This window comes from Micropterus salmoides, unplaced genomic scaffold (genome assembly GCF_014851395.1).
Source record: "Micropterus salmoides isolate LMB-PRFRI ecotype aquatic unplaced genomic scaffold, ASM1485139v1 Ms_hic_scaffold_21, whole genome shotgun sequence".
In the NCBI taxonomy this organism is placed as follows: Eukaryota; Metazoa; Chordata; class Actinopteri; order Centrarchiformes; family Centrarchidae; genus Micropterus; species Micropterus salmoides.
In genome coordinates this window covers 27,777,927-27,804,021 of record NW_024041262.1, presented here as the reverse complement: position 1 = coordinate 27,804,021, position 26,095 = coordinate 27,777,927, and the positions used below count along the sequence as shown (strand labels likewise).

The 26,095-nt window shown below is 42.4% G+C and overlaps 1 protein-coding gene across 2 annotated transcripts in view; it reads left to right on the top strand.

Moving 5' to 3' along the window:
• Positions 1-25,633, top strand: part of LOC119915887 (microfibril-associated glycoprotein 4-like) — a 51,595-nt gene extending 25,962 nt beyond the window's left edge. Inside the window, exons 4-6 of one of the 2 annotated variants that reach the window (XM_038735686.1) lie at positions 22,783-22,879; positions 23,874-24,041; positions 24,873-25,633. In XM_038735686.1, the coding sequence (XP_038591614.1) occupies positions 22,783-22,879; positions 23,874-24,041; positions 24,873-25,129 (522 nt within the window). In that variant the 3' untranslated portion in view covers positions 25,130-25,633. Of the gene's footprint in view, positions 1-7,566; positions 8,311-22,782; positions 22,880-23,873; positions 24,042-24,872 lie in introns of those variants that run through there. The other variant, XM_038735688.1, reaches the window with a different exon arrangement.
• Positions 25,634-26,095: the final 462 nt, after the last annotated feature.

Here is a 26,095-nt window from a genome sequence, read left to right as displayed (position 1 = left end):
TTAGTCCTTATTTCGTTTGTTTATACGTATATTTGAAACTCATTCAAATATTTTGTAAACTTTGTGTAAATCTGTATTGTATTTTAATTTACGTAATGTATTGTTTTTCAACTTCCATCCATCCATCGTCAGCCGCTTATCCTGTGTAGAGGGTCGCGGGGGGGCTGGAGCCAATCCCAACCACTCACACTCACCCTTACCCCTAAGGGCAATTTTGGAGACACCAGTTAACCTAGTCCGCATGTCTTTGAACGGTGGGAGGAAGCCGGAGCACCCGGAGAGAAGAGAGAGAGAGGGGTAGAGAGCGAGCAAGAGGAGGTGCTGCATGAATATGTGCTCCTCAATCAAATAGGATTTTACATACGCCCAGGATAAAAATAGAAAGTCAATATGTGGCGGTCAGTGTTGATAATTATCCCATACATTCTCCCAAAATTATTTACTAATATCTTATTCATAACAGCAGCAAGGAGTGTGGTTTTTACAAAACATAAAAAAAAGATAACTGAAATAAAAAAATAAAGCAAGTAAATCCCGACTTTTCAACTACAGTTTTTCTGTCGTTTTTCGCCTGTTTATAAGAGCAGTTACAAAATGTTACATTAACGCCACTCTCTCCCGACAAGTCCAAGCATCAGTGACTGTAGCTGCTGGAGTTTGTCAATAAATTTTTCAATAAATCAGATGTAGAAATGTTCGCGGTTGAAAGCTTTTTGCTGGTCGCACAGAGTTTACAATAGACAACAATGTTCTTTGCATCTTAGACTGTGACACAATAATGGCAGCAGCTACTTACAGCTGTGGGAAGAACTCCTCTCTCCCTCATTCTCCATTCTTCCTTTAGTGTTGCACAGTCGTGCTTTCATGTCAAGGATGGTGCGTTCAGTAACGAGTAACGCAGCGTTACTTGGATTAGTAACTGTAATTATGTTACTGTTTTATCACAGTAACGCGTTACTGAGTAACACATTACTGCAACACTGATGGTCGGGCACTAGGAAACTGAGGGAGGCTGCGTTTCATCACTGCTGAGCAACATTACAACACACACACACACACACACACAAGCAGTGTCTGATACAAAGTGAAACTGTATACAAAGTGAAACTGTAAGCTGGTGTTAATGACTATGGAAAACACAGCTAGCATGAAAGCCACTAATATTACCCGTCATGGTCGGTAGAGTAACTTGCAGGTTTAGAGCCCAAATGCATGACACAGGAGTGCTCACCTCAGTTGCAATGATTGAATCCAAAACTCAAACAGGAAACAAGGCTTACAGGCAGTTGAGTCCAACAAATGAAGCAGCACAGAGACAAGCAGGACACTCCACACACGACAGAGCGTACACACGCTACAATGACCAGACGGTGACTGAACAGAAACACCAAACATATATACACCAGGGACTAACAAAACAGGCAAGCAGAGAGACAGCAGGGGGAAACAGAGAGACAGGCATGCAGAGGGATTACTGGGAGAACAGACATAACACAGGTTACTGAACACTAAACACAGACCATATCAAAATAAGATATAACAGATCAAAATAACATAAATAACAAACTACTCCAGACACAAGCAGACCGATCACAACAGGGAAAACAGACTGAAGCTAGGAATAAACAGAAACTGCAAATGAACAATTGAATAAACAAGGCTAAAGAACGGGGTAGGGAACAGAGACAGGACCAACCAGGAAACAGGACAACAGTAAACATGGAACAGATCAGAAATAAGGTAAATACCAAACACCACTAAACACCAGCTGACAGATCATAACCAGATAAACAATAACATCAGGTAGAGGAAGGCACACTAAGGTAGCAAGCAAACTATAATCTAAGTCTAAACTAACGGAATAGCAACAGGGAGTCTAAATGCAAGGCATTAGCAACAAAACAAACAGGAGCAGAACTAATTACACAGAGTGGCTAAGGGAGACAAGATAACAGAACAACACAGACAAACTCAACAACAGATTAAGATAAATAAACAGAACAGATTAACACTAGCAGACTGGACACAGGACAACAGACAGGACTGAAACCCAAAACACAACAGACTAAATAACAGATACTGAACTGACCAAATAACTGAAACTCACAGAGAGCTAAACTAAACATAGCTGACAGGCAGAATGTGACAATTACCTATAGTATTTCCAAACAATATCAGTCAAATCAGCCACAGACTGTTGTTTACAGTGAAAACTAAATGTTTTCACAGTCACAGTGTCCCTGTTAATGCTGTTGTACCGGTATATCCTTACATTCATTGACCAGATGGATACTGAAGATATTTAGGAGAGAGAAGCAGGAGAATTACAGGGCAGCTGATTTTAAAGTCAGTAGTGGTCTACAGGTCTGTAGTGGTCTACAGGTCTGTAGTGGTCACAGGTCTGTAGTGGTCTATTCAATTCAATTCAATTCAATTCAATTTTATTCAATTTTATTTATATAGCGCCAAATCACAACAACAGTTATCTCACAGCACTTTTCATAAAGAGCAGGTCTAGACCGTACTCTGTGATGATATTTACAGAAGCCCAACAGTTCCCACCAAGAGCAGCACTAGGCGACAGAGGCAAGGAAAAACTTCCTTTAAGAGGCAGAAACCTCGAGCAGAACCATGGCTCAGGGTGGTTTGACAGAGAGACATGGTAGCACAATGCAAGTTTTACATAGAGCTTGGAGAGGGAGAGGAGGAGCGTAGTGCATCATGGGATAGTCACCACCACCAGTAGTAGTACTACTAGTAGGAGTAGTAGTAGTAGTAGTACTAGTGCAGTTTACATATTTAATATTCCCAGGTTTATAAACTGACTAATGAGTGTGTGTGGGGAGAGGAGGGCGGCCATCTGCCTCCACCGGTTGGGGTGAAGGAGAGAGAGGGAGAGAGAGAGAGAGAGAGAGAGAGAGAGAGAGAGAGAGAGAGAGAGAGAGAGAGAGAGAGGGGAGGGAGGTGGCCTACACAATATCCACACAGAGGTACAGACAGTAAAGGTGATGTTGCTATAGACTAAATGAAAAATGGTACAGATATTTATAGTAGTGTTAATGGTAACCATCGTAATGTTAATGATTATAATAACAATAATAACAATAGGACTAGTAACAATAGTCGTTGCAGCAGAGGGTGTCGAGCAGGAACACGGGGGCAGCAGGTGACCCGCAACCACAGATCCAGACTCCACAGCTCCAGAGCCAGAAAACCTGCAGGAAGTGACAGGAGGAGAGAGGAGAGGGACGAGAAAGCACAAGACTACCAGAAAGGGGAGAAGTTGTGTTAGTAACATGCAATAATGGGATGAGGTTGCATACAGAGGGAGAGAAAGTAGAGGAGAGAGGAGCTCAGTGCATCATGGGAAATCCCCCGGCAGTCTAGGCCTATAGCAGCATAACTAAGGGATGGTTCAGGACTCACCTGAGCCAGCCCTAACTATAAGCTTTATCAAAGAGGAAAGTCTTAAGCCTACTCTTAAATGTGGAGATGGTGTCTGCCTCCTGAACCCAAACTGGAACCTGGTTCCACAGGAGAGGAGCTTGATAGCTGAACGCTCTGGCTCCTAGTCTACTTTTGGAGACTCTAGGAACCACAAGTAACCCTGCATTCTGGGAGCGCAGTGCTCTGGTGGGGTAGTAAGGTACTATGAGCTCTTTAAGATAAGATGGTGCCTGACCATTAAGAGCTTTGTAGGTAAGAAGAATGATTTTAAATTCTATTCTGGATTTTACTGGAATGCAGAGAAACTAAAACAGGAGAAATGTGATCTCTTTTCCTGGTTCCTGTCAGAACACGTGCTGCAGCATTCTGGATCAGCTGAAGAGTCTTAATGGACTTTTTCGAGCAGCCTGATAATAAGGAATTGCAGTAATCCAGCCTAGAAGTAACAAATGCATGGACTAGTTTTTCTGCATCATTTTTAGACAGGATGTTCCTGATTTTCGCAATATTACGTAGTTGAAAAAAGGCGGTCCTTGAAATTTGCTTAATGTGAGACTTAAACGACATGTCCTGATCAAAGAGAACTCCAAGATTCCTCACAGTGGTGCTGGAGGCCAGGGCAATACCATCCAGGGAAACTATATCTTTAGATAATGCGTCACGGAGGTGCTTGGGCCCCAGAACAATAACTTCAGTTTTATCTGAGTTTAACAATAGAAAATTACAGGTCATCCAGGTTTTAACATCCTGAAGGCACATTTGAAGTTTAGCTAACTGATGAGTTTCATCTGGTTTGAGTATCATCTGCATAACAATGAAAGCTTATGGAATGTTTCCTGATAATATTGCCTAAAGGAAGCATATATAAAGTGAAGAGGATTGGTCCGAGCACAGATCCTTGAGGAACTCCATGACTAACTTTGGTGTGCATGGAGGACTCATCGTTAACATGTACAAACTGAAATCGATCTGATAAAAAGAACATAAACCAGCTTAGAGCGGTTCCTTTAATGCCAATGAAATGTTCCAGTCTCTGCAATAGGATCTGATGGTCAATGGTATCAAATGCAGCACTAAGATCTAATAAAACCAGTACAGAGACAAGTCCTTTGTCTGATGCAATAAGGAGGTCGTTAGTAATTTTCACCAGTGCTGTCTCTGTGCTATGATGAGCTCTAAATCCTGAAAATCCTCAAATAAACTATTGCTCTGTAGAAAGTCACACAGCTGTTTAGCAACTGCTTTCTCCAGAACCTTAGAGAGAAATTGAAGGTTAGATATAGGTCTATAGTTGGCTAAAACATCCGGATCAAGTTTGGGCTTTTTCAGAAGAGGTTTAATTACAGCTACTTTAAAGTACTGTGGTACATAGCCTGTTGATAAAGATAGATTGATCATAGTTGGTAAAGATTGAGGGAAGCAAAACAGTCTAAACATATATCTGGTTCTACAGCTGTTTCTAAGGTTCCTGAGTTTAGAGATAAGTCGGTGCCAGTTGAGGGCAGGTCTTGGTGAATTTTGTCTCTAATAGCTAGAATTTTATCATTAAAGAAGCTCATGAAGTCGTAACTACTGAGAGCTATGGGAATACTTGGCTCAATAGAGCTGTGACTCTCTGTCAGCCTGGCTACAGTGCTGAAAAGAAACCTGGGGTTGTTCCCATTTTCCTCTATTAATGACGAGTAGTACGCTGCTCTGGCATTACGGAGGGCCTTCCTATAAGTTTTAAGACTATCTTGCCAAATTAAACGAGAATTTTCCACTTTGGTGGAACGCCAATTCCTCTCAAGTTTCCGTGATATTTGCTTTAATTTGCGAGTTTCAGTATTATACCATGGAGCTAACGGTCTTTGTTTTATTATTTTCTTTTTTAGAGGGGCTACAGAGTCGAGTGTCATTCGCAGCGAGCCTGCAGCACTATCAACAAGATGATCGATTTGGGAATCGCATCCTTAAATTTAGCTACAGCACTATCAGACAGACATCTTGTATAGAAATTTTTGCCCAATGGCGTGTAGTTCAGCAATACAAACTCAAAAGTTATCAAACAGTGGTCGGACAAAGAGGGATTCTGTGGGAACACCACTAAATGTTCAATTTCAATACCATACACCAAAACAAGGTCGAGAGTGTGGTTAAAACAGTGAGTCGGTTCATGAACACTCTGAGAGAAGCCGATGGAATCTAACAGAGAGATAAACGCAGTACTGAAGCTGTCATTCTCAACATCCACATGAATATTAAAATCCCCTACAATAATAACTTTGTCCGTTTTAAGGACTAAAGTTGACAAAAACTCTGCAAATTCAGAGAAGAATTCAGAGTACGGGCCAGGTGCTCGGTACACTATAACGAAAGAATTGGTTGCAGTGATTTCCAACTTGGGTGCGAAAGACTAAGAACAAGACTTTCAAATGAGTTATAGTTTAGTTTAGGTTTAGAGCTGATTAGTAGGCTAGAGTCGAAGATAGCTGCAACTCCACCTCCTCGGCCTGTGCCTCGAGGAATGTGAGTATTAATATGACTGGGAGGGGTGGATTCATTTAGGCTAACATATTCTCCATCACCCAGCCAGGTTTCAGTAAGACCAAATAAATCAATATCATAATCTGATATTAGTTCATTTACTAGTACACCTTTAGAAGAGAGAGATCTGATGTTTAAGAGTCCACATTTAACTCTCCTATTCGTTTGCACTATTGCTCTTGTGGTTTTAATTTTTATGAGGTTTTTATGCACAGCTCCTCTTCTGTTTACCTTTGATTTAAATAATTTCGATGGTCGGGGGACAGACACCGTCACTATAGGATTTTCACTAAGTAACTCCTGAAATGGAGGAGCAGAGAAGTGTGTTAAACTGCGACTCTGCCTCCTGGTCTCAACTCTGGGTTGTCATGGATTTGGTCCACTAATAAACTTGGCCAGATTTCTAGAAATGAGAGCTGCTCCTTCCCAAGTGGGATGGATGCCGTCTCTCCGGATCAGACCAGGTCTTCCCCAGAAAGTCTGCCAATGATCTACAAAGCCCACATCGTTTGCTGGACACCACCTCGACAACCAGCGGCGGAATGACGGCTATACATGTCATCACTGGTCAGATTTTGGTCTCCAGGTCAGTAGTGGTCTGCTGCTCAGTAGTGGTCTACAGGTCAGTTGTGGTCTGCAGGTCAGTAGTGGTCTGCAGCTCAGTAGTGGTCTGCAGCTCAGTAGTGGTCTGCAGCTCAGTAGTGGTCTGCAGGTCAGTAGTGGTCTACAGGTCAGTAGTGGTCTGCAGGTCAGTAGTGGTCTACAGGACAGTTGTGGTCTGCAGCTCAGTAGTGGTTTGCTGCTCAGTAGTGGTCTGCAGGTCAGTAGTGGTCTACAGGACAGTTGTGGTCTGCAGCTCAGTAGTGGTCTACAGGTCAGTTGTGGTCTACAGGTCAGTAGTGGTCTGCAGGTCAGTAGTGGTCTGCAGGTCAGTAGTGGTCTGCAGGTCAGCAGTGGTCTACAGGTCAGTAGTAGTCCGCTGCTCAGTAGTGGTCTACAGGTCAGCTGTGGTCTGCAGGTCAGAAGTGGTCTACAGGTCAGTAGTGGTGTACAGGTCAGTAGTGGTCTACAGGACAGTTGTGGTCTACAGGACAGTTGTGGTCTGCAGCTCAGTAGTGGTCTACAGGACAGTTGTGGTCTACAGGTCAGTAGTGGTCTACAGGTCAGTAGTGGTCTGCAGGTCAGTAGTGGTTTGCTGCTCAGTAGTGGTCTGCAGGTCAGTAGTGGTTTGCTGCTCAGTAGTGGTCTGCAGGTCAGTAGTGGTGTACAGGTCAGTAGTGGTGTACAGGTCAGTAGTGGTCTGCAGGTCAGTAGTGGTCTACAGCACAGTTGTGGTCTACAGGACAGTTGTGGTCTGCAGCTCAGTAGTGGTCTGCAGGTCAGTAGTGGTCTGCAGGTCAGTTGTGGTCTGCAGTTCAGTTGTGGTCTGCAGGTCAGTAGTGGTCTGCAGGTTCAGCTACCAACCAGTTCAGCTACCAGCTTTGCATGTGAGCAGAGTGTTCCTGGAAAACAGAGCACTGCGCTCAGCAGTAAATACAGTTTCAAACACTCCACTATTAGTTTATCATCTTGTTTTGATTGTACACTTTGTAGGAGACTCCTTGAATACTCACAATGGACAGAAGTTCACCACCTTCGACAAAGACCAGGACTCTTCAACCAGGAACTGTGCCAGATCATTCCTGGGGGCGTTCTGGTACAACAACTGTCACCAAGCAAACCCCAACGGGGTTTATCGTTGGGGGGCTGACAGCACTATCTATGCTGTTGGAGTGGAGTGGTCCCATTGGAAGGGTCATGACTACTCCCTGAAGACCTTCAGCATGAAGATCCGTCCTGTGCAGTAGTTCTCCAGGACCAACGTACAGCAGAATATCAGCAGCTGATCTCTCTCACTTATCTAGAACATAATTTCACAAGATGTTCAGATGGAAACAGCATTAACACAATTTATAGAGGAGGAAAAGATAAAGAATAAAAGCATGCGTGTCTTTCTGTCTGGACTTTCAAAAAATAAAGCTTCCTCAGAAAAGCCAGTCAAAATGTAAAATGGACATCGATAGTTGATGTGAATATTTCCAGTTAAAATGAGACTTTGTTTGTGTGTGAGAGCAGCTGCTGGCTGGAAAGTCTTCAGTCAAACAGCTGTTGGTGTAGAGAAATGAGTCTCTGCTGGTTCAGATGTTACCTTCAGTCTGCTGGCTGCAACTAAACACACTCAGCTTTAAAGTCAAACTAACTAGTTTCAACACAACGTTTGGTGGAGGTTTGAAACCCTAATGTGAATCATTATCTGCTGTACGCTGACAATAAATGAGAAGCTGAGCATGAAGCTGATCTGATGTCTTCACTGTGTCTCTTTCCTTCCTGTTGACAAAGAGAAATGACCATGAGTCGCTGCCCTCTGGTGGTCACTACAGCTCCACCTTCTGCAGAGACAAAAATATACATATACAATACTTCGAGTTCTAAGACGTATCAATACTAGAATAAAATGTCATGTTTATGTAATGAATATCCACTCAGTTATAAAGCATTATGATCCATTGCAGTATTTAAACTCCTTTATATATAAAGGAGTTTAAATACTATTAAGCAGTTTAAATACTACCGTTACCAAGCGATGGGATGAATATCATATATACTTAGTATCACTCAGTGTATGGGACTTTGTAATCACCACAAAAGAACATACCAGCAGACTAAGTCTATAACTCATCCACACAAAAAACATTCTGATGTTGGTAAATGAGGCCTAAAGTTCATGTTGGGTCCAAATAAAAACCAGCAGGCTGATGAATTCGATAACATAAAAAAATCGCTCGACTTCCTAACAGAGGAAATTTATGCAGCAGAAAGGTGTCCTGGATCTGGTTCAGGAGGTGAAGGCTTTACGGACTCAGAATGCTGCAAAGGAAAAGAGAATCACATTCCTTGAGAGCAGAGTGGCGGACCTGGAGCAGTTTTCAAGGATGAATGATGCAATTGTCACCGGCCTCCATATTAAACCCCGGTCAGTCGGTAGCCGTTGACAACAGGGGAGAAGCCGTTGAAATGGAGACTAACCGCACAGAGTGGCTGCTGACTGCCTTTATACAGGTCAAAGGGATGCAGCTGGACTGTAACTCCATTGAGGCTTGCCAGAAAAACCCAAGCAATAAACCAGCGGTCATTATGAGGTTTGTTAACCGAAAACACAAGACAGCATTGTTAAAATATGGTAGAATACTTAAAGGTTCAAATGTCTTCATCAACGAGACTTTAATATTATTATTAATTTATTATTATTGTTATTTAATGATTTGTTTATGTGATTGCATTTTCTTGTCAGATGTTTCTGTTTTACATATACTTGAAATAAACACTTAATAATAAATCATCAACACACAATCTCACAGTAAACTACATCAGTAAAGTGCATACACATTTTATGTCCACATAAATATTTTATTCCTGGGCTTTTTGGGCAAAATATTTATTAGTTTACTGACATGATTTTCTTTAAAATATGTTACTTTTTATTAAATTTTGTTTAAGTTCATTGTTAAAATATTTAAACAGATTGACTCATTGTTTTGTTGTATTTGCAGTAAGTTACCACAATCCACTCTGGAACAAGCAATCTACCTCCAACTCAAACAGCTGGATTTATTGTGGCTTCATTACTTATATAATCATCAATCTATATCTGAGTGACGCTCAGGTGTCTGACCTTTGGAATGAGGCACTGTTCATCAGGTAGATAACAGCTGAACTGCTCCGGTGGATCTGATCTGCAAACAGACCTCAGATCAGACTCACTCAACATAAACACACTTTCACACTGAAGGTGTCTTCCATCATGGCGTCAGATAAATTTTATCATCTCAACTCGGATCAGTTTTCTATGTGGTGTCTTGGAGTCCAGGACGATACAGTAGCTTGTGGGAAGGTACTACTTGTGCCTTACTATCTATCTAACTAAATCTTTTTTTTTCCAATTTACATAGTCAGATTGAATCCTTTATATGGCATAAAAAGCGGCCCAGGATTAATAATAATATATTACAGAGGTCCCACGCAATGGGAGGCATGGCGCTTCCAAATTTTATGTATTACCACTAGGCTGCTAATATAAGAGCGCTGCTGTATTGGTTGAGAAATGATTGCACGGATGTCAGTAGGACTAAATGGTGGGTGTTAGAGAGGGCATCCATTGGATCTACCTCTACCACCCTGCAGCTTTATTATGTTCCAAATTTCCTTTCAAACAGCCTATTTCAGCCTTCACCACTAATCCAGTTGTTGTCCATTCAATTAAAACCTGGAACCAGTTTAGAAGGACCTTTAATCTCACTGATCTTTCACTTCTTACACCATTGATAAAGTATCATATGTTTGTCCCCTCAATGATGGATGAAGCTTTGGCCAAGAAATGGTATAGATTCACTATCTGACCTCTACATGTTCCCATTAAGTCCTTCTGAATCTTTGCTTGAAACAATTTTAAAATGTAAAGTTAACATAAAACAATAGGCAGAATTTACACACTCCTTAATACACATAACATGAATAGTCTTGATAGCCTTAGAATCAAATGGGAAACAGACCTAGATGAAATGATTCCAGAAGAAATATGGCAAAAAGTTATACAGCGAATCTACTCTTCCTCTATATGCCTTAGACACGTGGTGGTTCAGTTTAAAACAGTGCACCGTCTTCATTGGACCAAGGATAGATTGTCTAAGATTAAGATGGGTATTGACCCTACGTGTGATCGGTGCAGGTAGGCTCCTGCCACACTGCAGCACATGTTTTGGTTGTGCCCTAAGCTACACAGTTTTTGGCAGTCCATCTTTGAGACATTCTCTGGTATATGTGGAAGAACAATACATCCATCTACTCTGATTTCACTGTTTGGCTTGGCTCCGTTGGAAGCCACCTTTTCTGGGTGCCACCTGAACATGATGGCCTTCTGCTCTTTGTTGGCTAGGAGGCTTATCCTGTTTAAATGGAAAGATGCTCTGCCCCCAACATATGGCCAATGGATTAGGGAGGTCATGAGTTATGTTCACCTGGATAAAATTAGATACACTGTAAGTGAAATTTTATGTCATTTGGCAGCCATTCATGTCCTTTGTAGAAGGCACAGCAGCTACTAACATATCTATGTAACCCAATTGTGTGTGCACACCTGTGGTTTTTATATTTTTTATTGATGCTGTCTTTTTCTTTTTTTACCTAGATATTTTTAATTATATATGTATGAATCTGCAGACTTATTTGAATATTTTGGGATGTATGGAAATTTGCTGGTGGTCCAGTACTTGTGGGTGGGGGTATTGGGGAGTTGGTTGGTTTGTTTGTCTGACAGGAACTAGGTTTGTCTATGTCATACGTGAATTGTATTGTATAAAATTTTTTTACCAAAAAATCATGAAAAGAAAACCTGGTAGTTACTATAAAGTTTTACACTTAGTGAAGGATTTCCGAACAGCTGGTGAAACCCAGTTCTCACAGTTCATACCTGTGCTGCTGTTGCTCTGATTCACACATCTGATTGGCTCTTTCTCCAAAGCAACAGCAGCTGAGGCTCCTGGGTATGGTAATACTAAGAACCGTCATTAAGAAAAACTGGGGACCAACATAAACCTCTAGTCTTGTTACATTATCCAGGATATCCGTGTGTGTGTGTGTTGATGATCACTGATTAGATCATTAAAATAAAGTTTCATAAATAGATTCAGGAACAAACACCACGCTTTGAACTCATCCCTGCACATACGATTATTTTATATTATTTTATACATACGAAGTAATTAAGCACTCATTTTGCGTTCACGTCTCTATGACTCAGTTTTTACATAAGCTGTGACAAAATAGTAAAAAAAATTGCTCACCTCTAATAAATGGACCCAGAACTCCTACTCGATTTGTTGGACAGCGACAGGTTCGAAGATGAGCAGCCAACTACTGATATACCTGAGTCTTCTTCATCTTCTGACCAACTTTGTCGGGCCTTCACTTCCCAGCAGCACCAGGGGAAGATCCCAGTTTCAGTGTTCGAGACATAAAGTCACTTCCAGTAGCCTTTTTCTGGCCTGCACAATATATGAGTGGTTGCAAAGCAAAGTTATCACCAATTGTACTCACCAACACTCCGACTGTCTCTCTGGTCCAAGAATTTCCAAGCAGGCAATAGTTTGCCTGAAACAAGCACTCAACCAGTGAAACATCCCTTTTTACCACTCTGACAAATAAGTGAAACTTTTCCAACATTTCAAGGACTCTCTACAAAACACTGAGATTCCCAGTACCTCCGGGTCACCAATGCTGCTTCAGGGGCAATACAATTAAACAACGGCGCTTCCCATGGACAAAGAAGCTAAGCATTACTCCACATCAGCCATCCCAAAGGGCCAGATCATATCAATCCCAGAACCAACTCAATTTCATTCTCATCCCTTCTTGATTTCTCAAGCTTCACTTACAACCAGAGGACATGCATACTCCAGCTTCCTTTCTTTTTCCTTTGTTACTACTTTTTCTATTTCATCTCCTTTGGCCTCATTAGCTCCTCCCACCTCGATACCAGCTACCACAGCCACACAGACTGCACACACATCGACGACCCACGGTTGCTCACCGGCTAAACCTTTCCTGCTGTAGTTTCTTCCAGGTCACTATAGTGACCTTGCCTTTCTGATGCATTGTCCACATGTAATCGTCACATTCCAGGGAATTACAAACCATACTCGGCCCAATCAAACTCAAACAGCCACTTCACACCAGCTCCAAAGAACTCACGCTAGTTGAATTTGCTTTCTCTTTCTCCTTCAGCCTTCCCTGCCTGCAGGTTAGAGCTGGATGATTACTGATTAGGGGTGTGACGAGATCTCGCACCATGAGTTATGACGATATTTCTCGTCTGGTAAAAATCTTTCTCGCGAGACTCACACAAATGAGATTTTTCACATGCTGTCAAGTCACAATTTCCTCACGCAGTGAAATACAAATGTATAACTGAGCCCAGCTGATTGACACCGATGTACGCACCGATAGTAATTAGCCCGCTCCTGTTATGGTCCAGACAGCTGTAATGAGTGGTAACGAATAGCTGGTAGAGTTTTGCAACATAAGCATCTAAAAATTGAAGCGCAGCTTTGCTCTGTATGGGGCTATGAGGTGCACTTTATAAGAAATGCTTAAGTTAACGTGTGGATTTGTGGTGAGACCTGCCTGACCAAAAGTGTTTCAGTTACTTTCGGTTTCACATGCAACATGCAGTCCCAAACTGCATCAGTCAAACGGTATGAAGGGGATGACGTTACTACCAGTGGATCAATAATGTAACGCACAGCAGAGTAGGTAGGTAGGGTAGGTAGACTTCTCATCAAATGATGACATTAGTCTCGTTATATTATGACTTTATGACGTTACAGAACGCAGTTACGCTCACTGAGTGGCAGAAAGACGAGCAGCAGTGTTAGCTTGAATCAGCTAAAACACAAACAACACATCTAAAAGAGCTTGACCGCTGGTTCTTTGGTAAGCAGTATGGATCACTGTTGAGTCCGACTGCCTTTGATTTGACCAAATAATCTCTTGTTTTACTCCCGGTTTGCTAATCGCAGCCATGGTAACAGATGTTTTGCCACTCAGTCCAGCCTGTTCCGGAAGGGGAAGTGACATCAAAGCATACCCTCTATATGGGAGAGATTGTGAATGTGCAGAAAGTTTTGACCATGAGCAGAAAATCTGTCGAAACACACGAGCTGTTAGAGTCCAGGAGTTTATAACTGAATTAAAAATAACTAATTTATCATTGAGGTGAAAAGGTGCTGCAATCACATTTAAAAGGAACAAAGACACAAAGAGGAGTGTAGCAGGTCTAAAGCTAGTATGATTTTTAATAAATTTATGAGAATACCCAATTATGAATTTTAATATTCAGAAAATATTAATCCATGAATCTCTCGTTTCGGGGCACCACCGGAGTTGTTATTAACCCAAAGTCTCCGGTCCTCTGGGTAGCATTTTAATAATTACACAATTATTCACTAGTGATCAATTAGCTCAATTATCTTAAATCAGTCAGTCAATCTCATCTGAAGGGTAAATTCTCAGGCAGGGACTTAGAAATAGGCAACACACTCAATTCCTTGGTTACAGTGAATTTATTTGCTAACTAAGGTGATATAAAAATGCGGTTAAATACATCAGAGAAATAAACAATGGCTAAACAATGAGAATGGAGGTCTATTGTGGGAGAATTTGACTCATACGGCAGCTAATGAATGCGATTAGATGATAACTCGGTTAAATTTGTCTAGGGGTTTAAGGACTAAAGATAAATGGATTAACAACTATTGGACGTCACTGTACACAGAATGCAGGGTTTTGGTCTTACTGCTTGTGTTTCTCCCCACAGGGTTGCTGGCAAAACGGCCTCACACTGGCAGAGTCCGTGCGTTCTCAGTTAGGACAGCCTAAAGCTGTCGGCCAGTCGCTTTCTCTGCCAGGGAATTGCTCCGGGGGTCCGTCTCTGGTAGGCTTATTGAAGAAACTTGCCATGGGGGCCTTCCCAACCCTGTCTCGGGTCAGGTTTAAGTTGTCCTTTGTTACTGCTGGCGGGCCACGTGCCGGCGTCCGTGGGCTTAGCTCGACGTATAAAGCTCTTGAATTAACTAGTGAAACTAGTTCAGTGAGACTTTTAAGTTTTAACAAAGAAAATAAAAACAAGTTGCTGTTAAACGAGTTGTACCGTTCTAAATTTAAGCATCAGGTTACATGACGACAGCTTAGATTAATCCTAAGACACTCTTTGCTCAGGAACTGGGAAATTTAGTTATTTAACCTTAAATTCAAGCTAGTATAGGATGACATTTCTTTATCATCATTTCTAAAGGTGGTGTCAGAAAGCATTGTGAACAAGCATTAGTTACACATAAAATGAAGAAATGTCCTTAACCTTGCTGAAAATTAAAAGATAGCAACAACATGGTAACATAACTACTCAAATAAGAGGCAGCGCTACTACTAACAAGGATTATTATTTAAAAAGAGAACAACAGTTTATAATGAAACATTGTTTTAGCTCAAGAAGGCAGGAGTTGTGCCCTCACATATCCTGGCTTATCACGTTTGCACATCAATCTTTGTTTGCATAAGGGAGTTCAGATCTGTGTCTCTGGTGTCCTGGAGTTTCTAATCTAGGCGTGAAAAAGAGTATCTCTTTGATCAGGTAATGAAACACAGAGCAAGACCAGTTGCCACGGTTACATGAGTAACCCCCTTTTAAAGAGATTTCTGTTAGGGTGTTCAGGGAAACACTAAGCGCTGGTTAATGTCCCTTTTGTCAGTTTAACAGTCAGGCACTGCTTTATCAGGCTGCGGAATCAAAGGTGCCAGACTGCTCAGACACAGTACTTAGGAGAGAAACCTTTCACCTTTTCATTTGGGTGTCTTTGTCTGTTGAAAGTTGATCTCAACCCCCTCCTTTCTTTCTCCCAGAGAGAGAGGAATAATTTTTAGTAGTCCAAATTTATTTAATATAAAATGCCCAAATCCACACTGTCGGTTCACTACAGCAGTGAAAACTAAATTATGCCTCAGCAGGGATGATATGATTTAGAAGCGCTTTACAAGTGCAAAACAATTTCCTTGAGTCAGTGGCACTGTTAATTCTGTCATTATTGAACACTGTTTTGGCAGCACTGATGCTGGTTGAGAAGGAGGATAGCAGCATTTGAAACGCCTTAATGTCAGGAGGGTCTTGGTTTTTCACCATTTTCTTTCAGCGGCTCTGAGATCGGTGCGCAGCCTACAGTTGGTATCAGTTAGCCATGGGTGGGACTGGTTCTGGCGAGCAGGCTTGGTGGATAGAGGACACAGGTTATCCAGGCACGAGCTCAGTGTAGAGAACAGAGACTGGGTGACATCTAGTGAAGAATATGTGTTGAGGGGAGGTAGAGTGGAAGCTACCACTGAGGCAAAGTGAGTGGGAGACAGGTTGCGGAATTTGCGGCGATGTGAGAAATATGGTGCTGGAACAATGGGCTGTTCCTGTCACCGAGGACAAGTAACAGACAGCCATGCTCTGGGATTGAAGACAGCAGTGTGTCTAGCTCATCTACAAAGTTACCCATTTGTCCTGGTGGACAGTATATGACAATCACAGAGAGTTTATTGCACTTTCACCCACATCCCCCGACCCCAAGGGGTGTGTGGGTGAAAGAGTAATTGTTGGACAGCGCAGCGGGTATAGCAGAGTTTACTGGTTCGATCCAGATCTCAGTAAGTGCCAGTAGCCCAAGAGAAAATGTGTTAGCATAAGCAGTGATAAAGTCAGCTTTGTTGACTGCAGACTGGCAGTTCCCTGACCCAATAGAGAAGTAAACAGATGTTGGTGGTGTCTGTTTTAAAGGCTTGAGGAGTGCCTGATTTCTGTGTCTCATGGCATTACACCTCTTGCATTCTTCGGAGACAACAAGAATAGTGTGGTAGCACATGGCCTGAGTGCAGTTGTAGCCAGTGGCCTGTGAGTAGGTGTGCTTGGAAAAAGCTACTCTTGTAGGTGAACTTCCACAAGTAGACTCGCTGGTCTTTACCCAAGCAGGCCTTCACAGAAGGAGCAGACGCTTACGCCGACACTTCGGTGAAGTTTGCATCCAGGTTTGTATATACCAAGCACTGAACCTTGGGGGAAGCCATTTCATTTACATTTACATATTTAGCTATACATGTCAGATACATGTCAGAGGTTGCATGCCACTGGAGCAAATAGGGGTTAAGTGTCTTGCTCAGCAACACAATGGTGGATGGATCACAGTGGGGGATTGAAACCGGGTCTCTCACATCAAAGGCATGATCTTATCCACAGGGCCCTCCAGGGTGAGATTAGATCAGAGCCAGGAGAGTGCGCTGCCAGTGATGTTGGAGTAGGTTTCCAGTCGGGAGAGGAAAATGAAGTGGTTGATGGTGTCGAAGGCTGCAGTGAGATCGAGCATGACGAGGTGGCCAGAGTCAGAAGAGAAAAGGAGATCATTGCTGACTTTGAGGAGGGCTGTTTCGTTGCCGTGTTGTGAGCGGAATCTAGATTGAAATGGTTTGAAATGGTTGTTAGTAGTGAGTTGGGTTTTAATTTGAGCAGCAAAATTTTTGATAGGGGAGATTGGAGATGGGTTAGAAGTTGGACATGATGTATGGGTTGAGACCAGGTTTCTTGAGGATGGGTGTTGTGGGGACTGATCTGGATGTGAGGGAGGAATGATTTTGACTATGTGTTGGGTGATGAATGGAAGACAGGTACTAATGAGGGATGATTCTATTGGATCTAGGCTGCAGGTGGAGCTATTCATTCTTGTGCTGAATTGAGACAGCTCTATGGGTTATATATGGGTTATGTATAGTTTGGGGAGGTGGAGGCGGGTGGGAGTTGAGGGGACAGGGGAAATAATGAAGTTTGAAAAAAACAACTGGAAAGAGTTGCAAATTTCCCTGGGGTTGAGGAATTTGTTTATTGTAGAGAAGAGAATCTTGGGTTTGTTTAAGAATATTTATTAATAAACTGTAAATCATTTTACTCTCTCCTTTGAGTTTATCTCATTCATTCTGGTCTGTTTTCTCTGCTTCTGTCTGGAAAAGATTTACACAGATAATCAACTACAAACCAAAATCCCCCACTTCATGAACAACTCTTGCCTTGCCAAAGAGTTGATCCAGTTTTACTGTCACTTCAAAAGACAATAGGACGGGCCTGATACTATCCCCCGTCACCCCAACAATCTACCAGTCCACCTCTTCAGAGGGGGGTAGCCCCACTTCTTCCCTCTCTCTCACCATCAGACTGTTTAGGACATCAGACTGTTTAGGAGGCAGAACCCAGCTGAGCCAGACTCTGTGCTTATGAAGATTTTTTGAGCGTCTTGCGTTGTCCCACCTCACATCCATCACAGACCCACTCCTTGACCCTTGCAGTTTAGCTACATAGCCAACAGGTCTGTATATGATGCATTTAATATGGACCTTTACTACATATTCCAGCACCTGTACCTATGGATTCTGTTTGTGAATTTCAGCTCTGCCTTCAATACCATCATCCCCGCCCTGCTGCAGGACACGCTCTCCATCTGCAGGAGGATCAAAGTCTTCCTGTCCGACAGGAAGCAGCATGTGAATCTGGGAAAACATGTTTTTGACTCCTGGACCATCAGCACTAGTTCCCCTCAAGGCTGCGTTCTTTCCCCTCTGTTTTTTTTTCTGTGCACCAACAGCTGAACCTCCAGTCACCAGTCTGTCCAGCTCCTGAAGTTTGCAGATGACACCACGCTCATTGGGCTTATCTCTGGTGGAGGTGAGTCCGCCTATAAGTGGACTCTGAGGAGAGCAGGAAAGATTGTAACAGATCCCTACCACCCTGGACACAAACTGTTTGAGACACTCCCATCTGGCAGTATGCTGCAGTCCATCAGGACCAAAACCTCATGCCACATGAACAATTTCATCTTGTCTGCTGCTGGCCTCCTCTCCAGCGGCCGGTTACCCCACTGACACTGACTCTTGTGCCCCCCCGCCCACCTGATTCTGATTTTTCAAGAAAATCCACCAGATTACCGCAATCATTTCTAAATTCCTTCTGGCCAACTGATGGTCCAAATGCCAACTTCTCTCACTGAGGCCATTTCAACTATGTCCCCTGTAACATCCTAGTAGCCAGCTAGGTTTATCTTTCAAAAGCTGCCTCAGTCCCATCTTTTCAAGAAGGCATACTTTTACACAAGGGGAAATTCAATGTCTATCTCTGGTCCAAGCTGTACTCAAACCTCCGACCCTCTGGTTTCCAGCCCTGAAGGACTGAGGTACTACCACCATGTCATGCTGTAGTTGCATGCAAGGTGGAGCTAAAACTGTGGCACCAGTTCATCTTGTCCTGGAAGAGCATCTCCTTCTGTCATGATGACCACGTCACCAAGTCCAAAGACATTCAGTTCTTCACAGACACAACCCCTTCCATCAGTTTTGGTTACTATAGCGGAAATTGGTTCTCCGTCGAATGGCCAACCAAATTCTTATCCATCTCCCCTTCCTCCACCATAGCAGCCAGTCTTTGGGGGTCCAAATGCACCATAGTAGATATTGTTGACAAAGGATGGTCATATTGTCTAGTCATAATACAACTCATTGAACAAACGATTTTTAGTCGACCTGTTGTTACTGTTGTTATTTAACTTTCATGAAGTGAAAACACAATGTGAAAGGGTCAAAGCTCTCAGTCGAAAACACAGACAGCGCCCACAAACAAGTTCGCGGCTGGTTAAATGTACACAGAGCAGCAAATACGAGTTGCCTTGATCCTGATTGACAGGTCACCATGGTAGCAACTTTTCAATCACAAGGTAACCCCGCCCTAAAGCCTCCCCTTTTTTCTGGTCAATGTTCCTCTTAATGGGACCATAATTTACTAAATGAACATCATGCTGTGTTGAAGACTTGAAACTAGCGACTGAGATGATAAACTCATTAGGAAAGTGTTTACTGAGATAATAAATCAGCTGAGAAGTAGCCTCATTTTCTCATAGACTTCTATACAATCGCACTTCTTTCTGCAGCCAGCGCAACCTGCTGGCTGTTAGAATGCAGGTTTTAAGGCAGTTCAGCACTGGCTTCACTTTTCAGACCCGGGGTGTCATGCTTGGAACTGACATCATTTATCACCATCAGACATCTTGTCTGGCAGGAGGTCGTGGTCCATCAGGACCAAAACCGCAGACCACAAGAACAGTTTCTTACACGCTCCATTACAGTCCCCACATCTGTCTCACTGCGCCACTATAACACACGTTTTGTACTATTATCTCTGTAAATTGCACATATTCCTTATTTTTCATACTTCATACTGTGAAACTTTGCACATTCCTGCTCAAACTGTACAGCTATTTCATTCAAAAACAGATGTAGGCCTTGTACATACATTTTACAACATCATATGTGTTGTCATGTTTTATATATATATATATATATATATATATATATATATATATATATATGTATATGTTATACTTAAGGACTGTTGTAGTACTTGTTCTATATGTTTATTATTCTCTCTTTCTATGTTTATTGTTGTGCACTAAAATGCCTTTTATGTGAAAACCTACTTGGCAATAAACAATTCTGTTTAGCAAGTATAATGTTTACCATGTTCACCAACTTAGGTTAGTGTGTTAGCATGCCGGGCACATTGGTTTCAGTTCAAGTGTGACCTCACCTGGACTCTGACTGTACTGATGTGTCCGTGTGAACACACACAAACTTGTTCTCCTAATTGGGAATATAACTACAGCCACTCCATCGCCCCTTACCCTGACCTAACTATCACAACTACATGACATAAAGCTATCACTAAACTAATGCTAACCTTAACCCTCATCTATTTTTGGGATCAAGTTATATACTACTCCCTTTTAGATGCACCTTGGGAGTCTTAGTTGTCTCCTTTAGTTTCTGTGTCCAGAGGCTTCTTGCAGGTGACTTTTTCTCAAAGAACCAGATATTTTCTATAACAGTTGTTAATCTTTTATTCTGATGGTTCAACAGGAGAGTTTCATGCTGATCCAAACCTTAAAGCTCTTAGCTTTATGAGTCATTAACATTCTCTCTGGGTAAAATGAATTGGACTTTGGAACTTCTGGAACCAGAGTCTTACACCTCACAACTCTGTAGGATTAGAATTTGTGGTCTATTATAAGGGCTCCAACATCTTATTCTCATCTCAGGGCATCAAATCAAACCTTTCAGAAAGCGTGACAAAGAGTTGTTATTAGGCATGTCTGTATGAGACGCCCTGGGCTTTTACATAGCCGGTAGCTAGCTATTTACGTTTGTCTTAAAAAGTGTTAACAGCCCACGAAGCCCCTTACCCTAATTATCACTGGTACGTGTGCCTCAACCTAAGTGAGTGATTGTATGCATGTCGACCGGTTAACCCAATGACTGCGCACATCAGCCGTGACAAATGGGGTTAGCCTCCTTTGTGTTGCTGCATTTGACCCCAACAAATCTTTCACTAGCAAACTGTGGCATTTCATGCGGATGCTCATAGGTACCTTTTGCGTCAAATAACTATGCTTTGTCACGCTTTCTGAAAGTGTGATTTATTGACTCCTGAGGTGAGAATGTGTTTGCACAAACATGGTCCAACTACAAGAATGCAATGACCCCACCTGGCCCTGCCAGAAGGAGATGACATTGTGTTTCCCGAGTTTGTCCAACCCCAAGTTGGTAAGTGTTAAGAAGTTGTTTCTTGGTCTGTCAATGGAGGTGAGTCCCCACAGTGTGAGGCATGTCAGGGTTGGATGCCGACAATGTTGGCATTAACATTTAAGTTCAAAGGTTCCAACCTGTTCAGGAATTAGCTTTACAGCAGGTGTTCTGTGATTTATTAACCTATAGATTATAAACACAAGAGAAACATCAGAGCGTTCAGACATCCGTATTTTCATTAACACTCTTCAACAGAAATCTGACAATGAAGGTAAGTTTTTAAATTTAACTCTCTGTCTAAATGTTTATCACTAGTTTGAACATGTTAAGAGATACAGTAAGATCATTTAAAAAATTGTGTGGTGACATGATTCATACTATAGAAGTTTTTCTTTCTCTGTGTAGCACTTAAAAATATTTAGAGCTTCACTAGGCTGGATTTAGCTTCTCTGGCTACCTACTGCTACCCAACATATGCTTTAATTAATGACTCTAAATACAATTTTAAAATTCTACAATAATAACAACAACCTGTCTGTTCCAGCTGGTATCAGTCGTCTTCCTCCTCCTGGCTCCTCTGTCGACCAGCTGCAAGCCCCTCGTCCTCCCACTGGACTGCAGTGACATCTTTAACAATGACAACCATCAACCCAGTGGAGTGTACACCATCTATCCCATTGGAGCCACCTCTGCTGTCCAGGTACACTTCATCCTCTCAGGGACACTTAGGAGATGAAAGTGTTTGAGTTTCAATAGAGTTAGTAACTTGCAGTAATGGGATGCATCACCATTAGTACTAGTACAGGTTTATATATTTAATATTCCCAGGTGGATAAACTGACTAATGACTGTGTGTGTCTGTGTGTAGGTGTACTGTGACATGGACTCACTAGGAGGACGGTGGACGGTGAGTATTTTAACTCAAGTACCAAATCTGGCTCAGCAGTTCTAAAATCCAGGACCTGTTCAGATTGATCAGAGGCCTCCCATGAACTCTACCAAGCTAGCTCTGCTGTTACACAATCAATGATCAGTGCACAACTTCCTTCAGTTGGTACGCCTTGTTAACCAAAGATATTGATGGAATGTAGGGGAATACATTTGATGCAGCAACCAGTTAAGTTAACTTAAGTTGTTGTCTGTTAGCTAAACCATGCTAGTCAGTTTAGCCAATGTACGTATATGTTAAATGCAAATAAGAAATCAGAGCTGACAGAGTCTCACATGTTATTCACATCTACTGTTTAGGAGGGTTCTAGTTTCCAAGTAAGTTCCTGCAAAACCAGACAAAGAGTGGCGGATCACCACCCAACAAGTGGTTTGTACTAAAGCCAGCTGTTTAAGACATAGACTACTCAGAGACTGCTCAGTCTCACTCTGACTCTAAAGTGCTAGAGGTCCAGACATTATCAGTGTGACTGTTGTTCCTGACCTAAATAGACGAATCCAGCTGCTGGTTTACTTCCTGAATGAAGGCTTACTACTGGTTCAAACCTTTGTGCCTGGAAACATGAGCTGTCAGGTATCTGGTGTGTTTAGCTAGTTCTCCCTCCATCCCGTCCCCCCCAGGTGTTCCAGAGGAGGATGGACGGCACCGTGAACTTCTACAGGGGCTGGGATCAGTACAAGCTGGGCTTTGGTAGCGCTGCTGGAGAGTACTGGCTCGGTGAGAAACCAAACCCAAAGTCCTTTTTCAATTGCTAGTACCAGCTCGACTCACCTCGACTTGCTTTTCCTATGTTTTCCATTGCAGATAGTGCCCCCTCAGTGTAGATGGTTGTCATGGCACACGACATTACGACAGTCCATTACATTACATTTACATGAATTCATTTAGCTGACGCTTTTATCCAAAGCACACAACAGTGGATGGGTCACAGTGGGGAGTTGAACCCAAGTCTCTCACACCAAAGGCAGGCGTCTTATCCACTACTCCATCACCACCCTGTTCACCAGACGTGCCCGCAGTGCGTCCCATAAGTGGCTCTCCGCTCCGCAGAGAACAGGTAGCAGGTCTATTTTTGACGCAAGCTGCATTAAGCAGCACGGAGCAGATCGAACCAGGCAGGAAGTCAGACACAGAATGGCAGAGAGAATCTGGCCAATTTTCAGAATAAAACACCCTGTGGAGACTCCAGATCTTAAAACTTAAAACGGACACAAAAGGAAATCATTAAACTACGTAGCCTACTTAATCATAGCAGAAGCACAAAATGCAAACACTGGTTACCAAATCAACAAAATCTTAACATGTCAGCCAAGTCAGGCAAAACGCTCTGATTCTGAAATGCTCCCTGTGGGAAATGCAGCCTGAAGCTGACGGAACGACACGGGGTCACAGAGAGCTGTGGAGAAGGTACCAGAAGCACGAAAATGACGGGAAGCTCATTCTTCTTTTCATAACAAACGTCAGTCTGAGTTAACCTCCGGTAGGTCGTAGCTACAGAAGTTTCCTAACAGTAAACATTGTTCACGAGTCCTGCACCTCGAGTCCGAGTCGAGTCTGAATTCTTTTGAGGACGAGTCTCAAGCCGAGTCTGAAGTCTTTTGAGGACGAGTCTCAAGTCGAGTCTCAAGTCACTGTGTGTGCGACTTAAGTCGGACTCGAGTCCGAGTCTCAAACTCGAGTCCCCATCTCTGGTTTCTATGTTTGTGTTCAGGTCTTGAGCCTCTCTTCCACCTGACTCTGAGGAAGAAGTACGAGCTGCTGGTCGACATGGAGGACTTCAGTGGAAACAAAGCGTTCGCTCGTTACTCCTCGTTCTCCATCGACCCAGAGTCCTACGGATACAGACTGCATGTATCTGGATTCAGTAATGGAGGGGCAGGTGAGGAAGCAACAGAAGTTCTTTTGTGTTTTTCTGAGTTTCCACAGGAAGGTGATTTTCCCTAAAGTCTCTCTGAATAACTGGCCTTATACTGGATTATTTGGGCGGTCCTTATGCTAATGACTGATGCAGAGCTGCACCAATCAGTGGTCTGCTTCTGTTTCATGAATCACATTCAGGTGTCTGTACCCCAGAGACTCTCTGCAGTCCATTTATCTGGACTCTCTTTAGGTTGTTATGTTGCAGTAACAGAAGTATGTTAGTATCTGTAGGAGTCGTAGCTGAGATAAATACCAGTACCCGTCATCGACACCACCTGTCAGGTTTGAACTGATTATAAACTGGAAATACTAATTGATATATTAATGTTCATTTTTTAGTTATCTATTTTATTTTTTATTATTCGATTAATATAACAATGGTTTGATTCAAATACAAAAAACTCATTATTAATTCAATATTTTATTAAATCATCCTGATAAAGTGAAACATAAAGCACATTGATGATAAAAGTGGCATTTAAAAAAATGTCCCGGACATGGATTTATTTCATTACTGAGAAATAATCAGTCCGGATATTATGATTATGATTAAAATGTCGGTGACCTCTGGTGTCTGTGGATGAGTTTGTAAAATATAAGATTTTCCTACATTTCATCCAGGTGAAACACTGAGTCGATCAGAGATCGACCTGCTGGTGACTTCAGCTGTCTGGACCATAACTGGTCTCATCAGTCTGTCTGATAGAAGACTGCAGGCTGTGAAAAGTTCAGCTGATACTTATAGATAATGCAAATTTACTAACCCTGTGGTTCTTCTGTGTGTCTGTAGGAGACGCTATGATTTTTCACAACGGACAGAAGTTCACCACCTTCGACAAAGACCAGGACCCCTGCTCAACTGGCAACTGTGCCAGAACATACCTGGGGGCGTTCTGGTACGCCATCGGTCACTATACAAACCCCAACGGGGTTTATCGTTGGGGGGCAGATGGCACTCTCTTTGCTGTTGGAGTGAGCTGGTACCCTTTTAAGGGTAATGACTACTCCCTGAAGACCATCAGCATGAAGATCCGTCCTGTGCAGTAGTTCTCCAGGACCAACGTACAGCAGAATATCAGCAGCTGATCTCTCTCACTTATCTAGAACATAATTTCACAAGATGTTTAGATGGAAACAGCATTAACACAATTTATAGAGGGGGAAAAGATAAAGAAACCGTTAAAAGAATAAAAGCATGCATGTCTTTCTCTGTGGATTTTCAAAAATTAAAAGCTTCCTCAGAAAAGCCAGTCAAAATGTAAAATGGACATCGATAGTTGATGTGAATATTTCCAGTTAAAATAAGAGTTTGTTTGTGTGTGTGAGCAGCTGCTGGCTGGAAAGTCTTCAGTCAAACAGCTGTTGGTGTAGAGAAATGAGTCTCTGCTGGTTCAGATGTTACCTTCAGTCTGCTGGCTGCAACTAAACACACTCAGCTTTAAAGTCAAACTCACTAGTTTCAACACAACGTTTGGTGGAGGTTTGAAACCCTAATGTGAATCATTATCTGCTGTACGCTGACAATAAATGAGAAGCTGAGCATGAAGCTGATCTGATGTCTTCACTGTGTCTCCTGTGTCTCTGTCTGGATTCTCTCTGGTCAGAGGTCAGAGGTTCTTTCCTTCCTGTTCACAAACACAAATGATCATGAGTCGCTGCCCTCTGGTGGTCACAGTGACAAACTCCAGCTCCACCTTCTGCAGAGACAAAAATCTTTTTTTTGCAACGGTAGATTTTTAACTTTAGAATTTGTGACGGAAATGTTATATTTTACTGTGTTTACTGTTTTACCTTTATATGCCTTACTATAATTGTTACATGAAATTACAGTCCAACTAATGTTCCATATTTCACAACATTGACAACGGAACTTCTCTCTGTGATTATGGTCAGCTTGGAGCTAAACCTATCAAACAACAGCTTTCATTTGCATCGCTAAAGTTACACTAACTTAATTACCTGTCCAGCAGATAACGGGCAACTTGCTTTCTGCCGTCATCTGTCAGTCTCTGT